Genomic DNA, 12451 nt, shown 5'->3' with positions numbered 1-12451 from the left:
CATGGATGAGGCCTCCGGATCCCTTACCACATTGTCATTAATTTTTGGTACCCAGAATTGGAAGTAATCTCACAAGTCTGAGGGACAATGGGATTATTTTTTTTCCAAACCCTGACCGCCCCTCACCTTAACTTTCATGAAGGCATCTGAAGATTTCATTACTTCTCTAGTCAGCCATACTACATAGATGACTCATGTTGGCTCACGGGATGCTTGTGGTCAACTGAAATCCCCAGATCTTTTTAGGAATGGCTGTAAAGCCAGGTCTTCTCAATTATTTACTTATATAATTGGCTCATTGAACATGTGCAAATGTAACCGAGTAACATAAGACCGTATTTGTAATACTTCAACTATTTAGTTCACACCCTTAAATTCTCTCACACTGTAGCGTAGTGTGCTTGGCGACTTCAACCAGAAATTGGAAACTGGCGGTCTATGGGCCAATCTGACCACACATTTATTTTGTTTGGCTAATATGGTGGTTTTTGAGAACTGAATCGGTTGCCAACTGTTGAGCATCAGGAGATGTCATGCAAAAAGCAGCACTTCCAACTTCTCTTGAAAGGTATGAAGATCTAGCAACATTCAGTCATCATCTCCCCAGGGCTGGAGCTGGGCAGCAGCTACTTCCTCTGAAAGGTGCAGACGAAGCTCACTGCAGTCCCAGCTCACTGCAGTCCCCACCAGGCCCTACTGCCTGGGGTTCACCCTGCTTCATTAATTTCATGCCCTGCCCAGTCACTGTGGACATCTGGGTGCATAGTCTGTGTGTCCTGTGGGTGCTGGTTATGGCAGGGGCAAAAGGGGTAAAGTGGAGGCAGAAGAAAGCTGGGAAAGGTGGGCTTCAGTAGCCCTCTCTTGCTCTTGTCTTGGGTTGTGCAAGATAAAGATGTACTGAGGGCAGAGATGTGGTGGTGAGCTTCTGGTACGGGCACCTGTTGTTCTGACTGCCCAGCATAGCAATTCTTCTGGAAATTCTTGCTTCTCCTGTGTGACTACAGAGAGTGCTGCCAGGTTGCAGATGATCCTGCTCCTGTGGCCAAGGCACACGGGTCCAAAGAATGACTACTGGTCCATGCTAGTGATAGGAGTTTTAGAACTTCCAGGAGTGGCTCATGTGGTTGGAAGAAAGGCTTATGGAGCTTTGACCATGTTTTCTGTCACGTGGGTTGGGAAGCAGAGGCAGCTGGTGCAAGAAAGTGAAGGGTCGAGTCATCAACTAGAGACAGGGACAGCAACACACAGTGCAGGCTCTCTATCTGTGTTAATCTGGCCCAGCTCTTAGCCTGGGATCCTATGAGATACCTCTTATTATTAGTGTATATTCTGCTTCCTTTAAAATCTACCTAGAGTTGGTTTCTGTTGCTTGCAACCAAAATCACCCGGGGATGTCATTACAGGCAGTCCTTGCTCTCTGTGAGCCCTCCCAGTGCCTGACGGGTCCCCTCTTTATGCTCCCCCTTGCATGCTGTGTCTACCATCTGCTCTTGGATCAAGTATCCTGGGTCCTCTCAAAAATTCCCCTTATTCCTGAGCAAGAGTAAGCGTGAAAGGTGGCTCATGTGAATATGTTTCCATGCACTGCAAAGTGTGTGCCCTTCCTTCAGCCCTCAAGGGAAGCCAGGCAGCTCTGGGATGCCTTCCATCTCACCCTGTTGTTGGCGCTGATGTAAATCATACAGATGGAAATCCACACTGCTGAGAGACATCCGGGTTAGGAAAGCCACCTGCTGCTATCAGGAGCAAAGTTTCCAGGGACTAGCATCCTGATATAAGCACAGGGTATGTGTAATTGAGATACTAAGATCTGCCTTCAAATCACAAGTAGGTGGGGGTGGGGGGAGAGAAAGGGGGGGGAGAGAGAGAGAGAGAGAGAGGGAGAGAGAGAGAGGCATCCTTTCATTCATTCTCCAAGTATTTATTGAGCACCTACTATATGCTAGGCACTGCCCTAGGCACTAAGGGTATTATAGTGGAAAAGATCTGTAGCTTACAGAGAGCTTACACTGTAATGGCATGTCAGCTTTATGTGTTAGTTCTGGGGATACAAAAATGAAAATTCAGCCCCAATGGCTTTACAAGTATGAATATCACTTTCCTCATTTGTAAAATGAGTTTAAATTAATTATCACAGGTTGGGCATGGTGGCTGGCGCCTGTACTCCCAGCACTTTGTGAGGACGAGGTTGGAGGATCTCTTGAGCCCAGGAGTTTGAGACTAGCCTAGGCAACAAAAGGAGACCCTGAAAATTTAAATTAAAAAAAATTTAAATTTAAAATTCAGCCAGGCGTAGTGGCGCACCTGTAGTTTCAACTATTCAGGAGGCTGAGGTGAGAGGATGGCTTGAGCCCAAGAGTTCGAGGCTGCAGTGAGCCGTGATCGCATCCTGTGCTCTAGCCTGCCTGATAGAACGAGATCCTGTCTAAAGCTATGTAAGTAAATATAAATAAATAAAATAATTATCTCGCAGAGCTATTTAGAGGATTAAATAATATATATAGCACACTTTTGGCCTTTTAGCCTCAACAAATACTACTTTTTTCCAGAATAACAGAAAGATCATACAACTTCACAAACCACAAGGACAGGCTGGCCGGTAGGCGGGCCCTCCACGACTCTTCTGATGTTAGCCGTGGCTGAACCCGCTGTGGAGCGTCCAGCCAGTCCTGGTTTGTGCTGGGCCCCGGACGGGAACTCAGCCGTTCCCGACGGGAACGCAAAGCGGCCACGAGGGGGCAGCGCACGGCAGGGAATCTTCGCCGCCGACCCCAGCCCACCGCCAAACTTCCCTGCTGCTCTCGGTCCTCCTGTACGTACTTCCGTTGCTCTGACGCTCCCAGAAGCCGGGGCGTCGGGAAGGAGAGCGCGAATTTCCCCTCCTCTGCGCCTCCGTAGGAAAAAATTGGAGCAGGGTTCACGAGACTGCGCCGCAGCGGGCGCTGGAGCCCCTCGTACAGCACCGCCAAGGGTGCGGCGCGGGGCAGGGCGCCTGGCGCCAGGGTGCTGGTCGGCGGGCAGCGGCGCCAACCTACGACCCGTGACTCCGGAGAGCCAAGGCTGCACCGGGAGGAGTCGGCGCGGGCCCCGGGGTACCCCCTTCAACTGGAGCGCCTTCCCCTCCTGCCTTGAGGGACATCCCCACACCTACACCCGAACGAAGCTCCGGGGCTGTCACTTCTGCACGCCGCTCGGAAAGGAGTCAGCACTGGGAGCGCTCCGGGGAGTCGTCGGGGAGGATGCCCGGGCGTCAGCCGTGTCCCCAAGCTGCTCGCCGGCGCTGGCGAGGAAGGCAGTCGGGATAACGCCGCCCAAACTTTCCTTCGCAGCAGCGTTGGCAGGAAACGTCCCTCTCTGAGGCTCACGAAAAGCCGAAAAAGACTCGGAAGCTTGGAGGAGGCAGGGCCAAGCCTGCGCAGGAGGGGTTCCCTAGAGCCCTGGCAATGTCCTAGGGGACTAGGCTAATCGCCTGCGTGCGCGGCGTGCGCCCAGGCGAGGGGAGGTCCTGCAGGCGCGGCGCCTCCTTCCCTGCGCCCCGCAGTGACCGTGACCTCCGCGCGCACCCCCGCGCACGTGCTCGCGGCCGAGGAAGAGGAACGGTCCGGCTAAACCCTCTGGAGAACAGCGACTTGCGAGCAGGCCAGGGGCGCATGGAGGTGCCGCGGGGGCGGTGCGGCTCGCCAGCTGCGCGGGGGAGCGCGCACGCCGCGCCCCGGCCTCCCCGGGGACCTGGCCGGCCGCTGCCCGCACTTCCTGCCGCTGGTCTCCCAGGCGCGAGCCACCGCTTACAGCACAGAACCCGTTGAGCTTCGGGCCCGACAGCACCCCCGGCCCCCGCGCGGGGCGGACGCGCGGCGGGACAGGTGTAGCCGGCAGCCGCTGGCGCTGCGCGCAGGACTGGGCGGACTCGGCTGGCAGGGAGTTAGCTCGCTGCGCGCGGAACTCAGGTCCCTGCCACGCAGGCCGGTCGGCGAGCCACTTCACACCGCCACAGCCCTAGCCTCGGGCCACCAGCTGGGGTGAAGAAAGTCACGGCGGAGCCCGGCTTCCCGGTCCTGATGCCGGCTGCCGGTGGCGGACTCCACGCCGGCCCTGGGACCTAGGCAGCCGCGCGAGACCGCTGCGGGCGCCTCCCCCATGCTGCTCGGAGCGTCCTGGCTGTGCGCATCCAAGGCGGCCGCCGCTGCTGCGCAGAGCGAGGGCGACGAGGACAGGCCAGGCGAGCGGCGGCGGCGGCGGGCGGCGGCCACCGCCGCGGGGGCGGGCGAGGACATGGACGAGTCGTCGCTGTTGGACTTGCTGGAGTGCTCCGTGTGCCTGGAGCGCCTGGACACCACGGCCAAGGTGCTGCCATGCCAACACACTTTCTGCCGCCGCTGCCTGGAGAGCATCGTGTGCTCGCGCCACGAGCTGCGCTGCCCCGAGTGCCGCATCCTGGTGGGCTGCGGCGTGGACGAGCTGCCCGCCAACATCTTGCTGGTGCGCCTGCTGGATGGCATCCGTCAGCGGCCCCGCGCGGGCACTAGCCCCGGCGGCAGCCCGCCCGCGCGTCCCGTCCCCGGCCAGAGTGCGGCCCCCACGCTCGCGGGCGGCGGGGGCGGCGCGACAGGCAGCGCCCCGGGTTCCCCAATTTTCCTCTCCGCAGCCGCGGGCAGCGCCACCGGCAGTCTGCGGGAGCTGGCGACCAGCAGGAGCGCACCGGTGGCAAAGGTGGGTATCTGTCTCCGCGGAAGTGGCCACGGCACGTGGGAGTGTGTGGGTGCTTCAGCGTGGGGGCAATGATGAGATGCGGAGGAGACCAAGCGTGGCCCGGTGTTGGCCCACTCCGCTGTTGCTCTTCCTCCAACTTCGCTTGCTCGGTGGCGGCATCCGGTCCCAGGGCACCTCGTCGCTTGTTCACGTGCGTCCTCTGCGGTGTGGGCACGCCTTCCTGTCCCGCCGCTCACCCCCGATTCCTTGGCTGGACTTGTTACCCTGCGTCTTCAACTTAGCATCACCCTTGCATCTCTCTAGAAACGGGGACCTTCTTCCTCTGGATCCCCAGACACTCCCTCTGCACACTCTGGGCCTGCCGGGAGAAAAGTTAGAGCTTAGCGTTTGTGACAGGGCTCTGATGGCTGCATTGGGAAGCCGGCGGGCGTCCTGCCTGCGGTCTGGCTAAGGAGGGGAGGGCAGAAGGCAGAGTGGGACTGGGGTTTGGAAGAATGCTGATCACAAAGTCTTTCTAGTAGTCTGGAAGGAGTTAATCTGGAGGCCCCAGGAGCCTTTTGACCCAGCCCTTTTTGGACTTGGCAGTGTCTGACCAGAAGCCAAGGTCTTCTCCTGGGCTCCCAGGCAGGGTTGCATTCCCACGGGGGTTATTTATTTTTATGATTATTATTTTTGGTACAGCCGCATTTTAGGGCCTTCACTGCTGGTTTTAGACGAAAGACCTTCTCTGGATGGCTTCAGTGATTTGGTTTTAAAAGCGTCTTACAGCTTGTCTTTACACACCCTTGCCACCTTGTGAACTGTCATCAGGGAAGAGGGTATGGAGATGCTGGTTTAAGTGGGAAAAAAAGGACCCGGGTTTTGTTAATTTCTTTGAAAGGAGAAAAGCACTTAGATGTTAAAAAAAAACAAAAACAAAAACACGTCGTCTATTGGAATAATCATTTGCTTTAGAAACACAACTTTATTCCTCTACTTTTGACTATTTAAGGAGTTGGTGATGCCTAGTCCTTCCACTATGTGTAATCCTGAAATGCTGGGAACATTCTAGCACCTGGTTTAGGCAGTACTGCCAATCTCTAAGGTTAAGGTGGGAATTGGACAATGAGATCACTTGGACACAGGAAGGGGAACATCACCCACCCGGGCCTATTTTGGGGAGGGGACGGGGGGAGGGATAGCATTAGGAGATATGCCTAATGTAAATGACAAGTTAATGGGTACGGCACACCAACATGGCACATGTATACGTATGTAACAAACCTGCACGTTGTGCACATGTACCCTAGAACTTAAAGTGTAATAATAAAAAAAAAAAGTAAAAAAAAAAGGAACTTAAACTCTTAGATGTTGAGCTTGAGTTAAATGCCATTCTTTGCTGCAATGGGCTTTTTTTCCTATGGATCAGGAATAATGGCGACAGTCAGGGGTAGTCACTGGGGGTCACCTGGGGGCGCTGCCTGCTGAAGGGAAATTTTTTTTCTTTGGTTTTAATTGTGATTAAATCCAGCTAAATGCTTGCGTTAGAAATTTTCAAACTTTTCCTTCCTGGCCTTGTTGCTGTTTTTGTTCTAAGGTATTTATAATTAAATATCTTTATTTGCTAAATAGGCGGGTTACCTTCTTCTGTTCCGATATGTGGTATTTGGAGCCCTGCTTCTGGTAAAACGCTGGGACATTCTGATGACCATCTCTTTACAGATGTCCTCCTAGTTTATCTTGGGGGACTTGTGTTTGACCAGGAGGTTAGGAGCTAACCTCTGAAATGTAACAGGCTGAAGCTTTGATGCCGCTCTGGGAATTCTGTGGCATTTGTAGTACCTTTTAGAACTTATCAAAGGGGTTGAAGATTGGAACTTTTTAGTAGTAACATTTAGTAGTAGCAGGAAATTGATGTTTTACTGACCATATTTTGAGACCCTTGGTTGACTTTCCTTATGGGTGCATAGTCATGTTCATGACTTTTTGTGTTTGGGATGTTTCTGGATGTTGTTTAATAGACGAGCACTTATTTAACTAATAACCAGGAGTCCTGCGTGCTGTATTCACACTACACTAGCACTGTACTACCATGTTGGGATAATAGCATTAGGTCCAGCACATGCTTCAGGGGTGGGAAGGATTGTAATAGCGTATCGGTCATTGAGCAACCCTATACATTTGGTTGACAAAGATTTCAGCTGAAAATTACTTTAGGTACTTTACTGTCCATTGGAATTGCTTGACTCCTCCCAGGAAAGTTGAATGCTGGATGTTGTTGCATGTTGTTTAATAGAGGGACACTTACTTAACTAATGTGCCATGATAGGTAACCATAAATATGACAGTCCCATCATTTCCCAGTTAGAAGCTCTTCACATCTTCTTTTAGATGTCAATTAGGATATGTATACTTTTTTAGGTAAGAAGGTAAGTATTTGCGTAGCTTATTTTATTAATTTTGTTACAGTTAGACCTTGTGACAACATTATTTTCAAAACAGTTTTGGTTTCTATTTGGTTTTACTGGCAGGGCACGAAACGGTGTTTTCCTGAACTTTTTACCTGCGTCTTTTTCATCGGCTTTGGTGATCGCCAGAGTACTTGGAGTCCCCTGACGCGGTTAGCAGAACCTCTCAGCTGTGCTTTCACCTGAGCCGTTTGAGATAAAGCACTTTTTTGGAGTCAGTTAACGCTGCTGCCCCAGAAATCGTATACCCAGTGACGAGTACCCATAGCCTTAGATCTGGACTTGTTGGTGTTTTTATATGCCTGTTGGCAAATACTGTATGTGTGTTGCTTCTTTGTTACTTCTTAAAATGACCTTTAAACAGTCCTGTTTTAATGGTACTATCCAACGCTTGCAGTTGCTAATATATGCTAAACTTCTCAGGCCAACTTGTTTGTTTATTATTTTGTTTTCACTATTTTGCAAGAAAATCCCTTTAACATCCCAAGCTAGCATCAATCAAATTGTTTCAGTGCAGTGAGAGTCTTGCTAAAAGGGTTTTGTGGTTCCACATTGACTAATTCAAAGCATGCTGTTTAATGTAAGTGATTTAATAAGGACTCAAATATAAGAGAATTCCTTTTTTTTTTTTTGAATTTTAAAAAAAATCCTTGACTTATATTTGAGCCTATACAGAACATCTTCTGCAGTTCACCTAGACTGTGCTAGGCACTATTATAGGTGCACAAGACTGGCTTGGGCTTTCTTTTTTTTTTTTTTGAGATGGAGTCTTGCTCTGTCACCCAGGCTGGAGTGCAGTGGTGCGATCTCCACTCACTGCAAGCTCCGCCTCTATGGTTCATGCCATTCTCCTGCCTCAGCCTCCCGTGTAGCTGGGACTACAGGCGCCCGCCACTGTGCCCGGCAAGTTTTTGTGTTTTTAATAGAGACAGAGTTTCACGGTGTTAGCCAGGATGGTCTCGATCTCCTGACCTCGTGATCCGCCCATCTTGGCCTCCTAAAGTGCTGGGATTACAGGAGTGACTGGTGTCACTCCAGAATTCCGTGAGGGTTATAAGGAAGGACATTGTCACAAATTAAAGAACTCTAGAAAGCTTAGGCAGTGCCTTTGATGATATAAAAGTAGGCATTAGAGCCTAATTAGTTTATCTGCATTTTGTGTCTTGAGGCACAGTGGTATATGTTCACATTGGAGCTGTTTGAAAATCTCTTCTGTGTCTCTTTGACAATGTGACTGGGACTTCATGGAAAAAATATTTTAAGTTGGAGAATCATAAAATTATATATGTTAAATATTTTATTTTATAAGCACACACACGTATTATTCTTCCACCATTTTTTGAGTATAGGGCTGAGGACCTTTCTTTCCGTTCCAGATTGCCTTTTTAGCTGAAACCACAGTCACCTTTTATGATTTTCTATTTGTTTCTTTCAAATAGAGTGAAGACTAAGACTTTCAAAGGATTCTGTGTAGAGCATCTTGTAGATTTTAGATAGGTCCTCCCCGATAATGTTTGATGTTCTCATTTACACCTGATTTGACCATTTTATCAGTGTTTGAGTCTTTCCTGCATGGTCATCTTGATTTCCCAAGGGGCTTTTTTTTTTTTTGGCGCTCAAACTTCTTCCCCTGTTACAGACTATTGAATTATGGTACATATTTAGCATTGTAAGTACAAGTTGCATTAGCATAGTTGGGAATAAGGACAGCAGATCCCTGATAAGTACAGGCCTCCCCAGGCAGGAGTGGCTGGCCCAGCCTTTGCCAGGCTGTAGTCTCCGGTGGGTGTGGGTGACTTCGGCTGTGTTACAGAGGACGTAGAATGTTGATTAGTCCAGCTGGTCGGCTAGTGGAGGCCAGGATAGAGAGGGTGTCTACGGTATCTGGAAGCTAGTTACCATGTTCTTTGGCTCTCAACAGTGGAACTGCTTATATACCCGAGATTTTCTGTTGAACGTTTACTAAGTACCTGCTGCATGCTGGGCACTTTGACATGTATCACCTTATGGAAAGTTGACAATAATCCTGCCAAGTGGCTGGTATAATTATTATTTTGAGGCCCAGAGAGATATTTGGGCAAGTCAGAGAGCTAGGAAGTGATGAGTTAGGATTCTGTTCCTCTCCCCTTCTGTCCAGTTTGGCTGGATGGTTGGGGTGTTGTCGTGGTTTGGTCTTGGATGTCATAAGGATTCCAGAGGAAAAGACCAGCACTTGGGGGCCTCACAGAAAACCAGACAGCTCACAAGAGAGTAGACAAGTGGTTGATATGACAGCTGAGTTACAGCGAAGTCCTTTTCAGAAGGCCCCTGAGTGTGGAAAAAGCAGTTTGTAGCCAGTGAGTGGATAATCTAAATTATTATTCATTGAGCGCCCACTGGGACCAGGCGTGGATGAAGCCTCTGCTGTGGGCTAAGGGTTGAGTGGTGTTTAAGTGTGGCTTATCTGGCCCTTACTGCAACTTGGTGAGGTCGCTAGTTACATAGGTAGGGAAATTAAGGCTCCAGAATTTCATTGCTGAGCAGCTCGCAGTTAATAGGGGTGTTTCTTGGAAGATTAACTTTGGCCTTGGTTAGAGGAGTCCTCTTACTCTACCACAGGCTCAGCTTGTTAGTAGCAAGATTCTAAACATAAGCAGTGGCCACCCCTTCCATTCACCACGCCTCAGGGCTGCAGATGCTCTTCTGTGCAAGGCTGCTGTCTTGTAAACCCACAGAGTGTGCAGAGCGGTTTGGCCTACAGGAAACAGCATCAAATCTGTTGTGGCTTTGGCCACAGGTGCCAGGCAGCTCTATTAATATGTAAGTGACATGAACAGGACATTAGTCTGAGTGGCCGAGCTGGCTAACGCAGCAGCTCTGCCCTCTCCTCATTGATCCATACTTGGTGTGTCCTTCTGCTCTGCTCCTGTGTTGGCTTTACTCTCATCCCTACCCCGTAGGTCTCAAAGAGAGGCCGTGGCTTCAGGTGTCACAGTCCCATGACAACACCCAGTAGTGGAGACAGTAGGGTTTCTTTCCCTTGTACTTGGTCTCCCGGTCGGTGAGCAAACGGTGACCCAGCCCCAACCCCATGTTTCCTGTCACACTCTTGGAGACAATGTTGCCTTCCAGGCTGGTATCTGAAGCCTGCACACAGGACTACCTTTTCTCTTGAGGCAATGTCCTGCCACCTCCCCCAGGACACGTGGAAGGAGGGGAAGGGCTGGTGGGAATCCCACTGAAGGTGGTTTTAATCCTGGCTTCCACACTTCCTCACCATGTGCCCTGGGCTAGCTTTCCTGAGACTTCTTATCAGTGAATTAGGAATACTGTCTGCTTCTTTTTTTTTTTTTTTTTTTTTTTTGAGATGGAGTCTTGCTCTGTTGCCCATGCTGGAGTGCAGTGGCGCAGTCTAGGCTCACTGCAAGCTCTGCCTCCCGGGTTCACGCCATTCTCCTGCCTCAGCCTCCCAAATAGCTGGGACTACAGGCATGCGCCACCACACTCGGCTAAATATCTCGTATTTTTAGTAGAGACGGGGTTTCACCGTGTTAGCCAGGATGGTCTCTATCTCCTGATCTCATGATCCGCCCACCTTGGCCTCCCAAAGTGCTGGGATTACAGGTGGGAGCCACTGCGCCTGGCCCTATCTGCTTCTTTGGATAAATAGGATGACGTACGTACAGTGCCTGGCACACATGATTGGCTGTCGTTTCAGTGCCTATTCCTAATACGACAATCTTAAAGTCTCTTATCAAGCGTGAGGCACACCTCAGAATGCCTGCCTGGCTGCTGGTGGATTTGTGGTATTTAGTATTCTAAGTTAAGGATGTGTGTGTGTGTATATGTGTGGATGTGCATGGGAGGGTGTGTGTGTGTTGTGAGTCTGATACCACGCTTTGCCTCTAGATTCAGTCAGCCTGTGTTGTGCAAACTGGATTGTCAAGCATTCCTGGGCATCTATGCTGAGTAGTTGCTTGAATCTGTTGGTTTCCTTTTTTAATTTGCTCCAAGTTTATCTTTATTATCAGAGGCAGTGTTCCTGATTCTTACAAACTTCATTAAAAGGGAAGAAATGTCTAAGCCATAATCTGCTTTAAAAAAACAGCAGGGGAAAATAATCCTGCTCAGTTGCTGATCCAGCCTGTTGGCAGGCTGTCCTGAAAACGAGCCCACCTCTGTCATCCGCAGGACACAATAGCTTGTCTACAGCTGCCTAGAATCAGGCTGCTTGCTGTGATTGAGCTGAGCAGAATTCTATCCAATTGTTTCTTCCTCCTGGCTTTTGAGAGCCTGCCTGCTTGCTGGAGCATGACAAATTCGGGGCTCAGTTTCACAATTGTTTCTAGTGTGCATTTCAGTTCAATCTGTATTTAATCTCTATCTTTTACAGTTAACATGATCTTTTTTGAGGTGCATTAAAAAAAAAAACACACATCAGCAAGCATTTGCTGGGGAAAATGCTCTTGATAGCACCAGTTGAAGAGGCCAAGGTCAATTTTTATCAGATTTGCCTTGCTTGGGAGATCTTCAGATTTGATGAATGTGAAACGCTTCATGGGTATCCTATGGGAATTTCAATTAACTTTGAAAGAACAGGGTGTCAGGCTGAAGGTATTGGCAACAGTGAATGGTTTACAGATCATGCAGGCACCCCGTAATGTGGGCCTCCCTTTTCCCATTGAGTGAAGTTGGGATGAAAAAGTGTATAAAGTTGCAGCACAATTTGGATTCTGCCTTCTTTAGGCTCCCCTGGCCCTTGATGGCTCTGCACATCCTTGGAGGGCATTTAGAGCTGCACATGTCCTTTGGGAGACCTGGAGGAGGCCCGAGAAGAGTTGCCGCTCTCTTGGGTAGCACGTGTTTACATTTTTTAACTGATAACAAACATTAAGATAGGATGGTATTTGCATTTCCACTTAATGGAATGTGTGCATAAGGCTCACATGAATTTATGTGAGCTTAATGAATTAGGATTGACCACAGGAATTCGGGTCAGGAGGAGGCGTGAGAGAATTTAGAAGCCTGCTTGCACCGGGCACCTGTAAATGTGCTGGGGCCGGGCTCACTGAGAGCAAGACCTCACCAGAGAATCGGGGAGTTTGCAGGGAACTGTCTTTACCCTGGTTCAAGGAATGGGACGCTGATGCTTTTTTCTCTCTGGCTTCACTGCACACATATTTAAGTACCTGCTGTGTACCAGGCACCACAGTGGGCACTGGGGGCTCCAGGGACAGCAGTTGCATTGGTCTCTATTTATAATGAAATGTAATTTTTTTTCCCATTTAGTTAGGTGATATGCTGCAGAGGAAAAC

At 49.9% G+C, this 12451-nt stretch overlaps 1 protein-coding gene across 1 annotated transcript in view; it reads left to right on the top strand.

Annotated features, from left to right (window-relative positions):
- The first annotated feature begins 3163 nt into the window (after positions 1-3163).
- Positions 3164-12451, top strand: part of SH3RF3 (SH3 domain containing ring finger 3) — a 375116-nt gene continuing 365828 nt past the window's right edge. The window contains exon 1 of the mRNA XM_008008347.3: positions 3164-4710. Coding sequence (XP_008006538.1) covers positions 4138-4710 — 573 coding nt within the window. The 5' untranslated portion in view covers positions 3164-4137. The remainder of the gene's footprint in view (positions 4711-12451) is intronic.

The sequence above is a fragment of the Chlorocebus sabaeus genome, chromosome 14, assembly GCF_047675955.1.
Source record: "Chlorocebus sabaeus isolate Y175 chromosome 14, mChlSab1.0.hap1, whole genome shotgun sequence".
NCBI lineage: Eukaryota > Metazoa > Chordata > Mammalia > Primates > Cercopithecidae > Chlorocebus > Chlorocebus sabaeus.
This window is presented reverse-complemented; position numbering and strand designations above follow the sequence as displayed.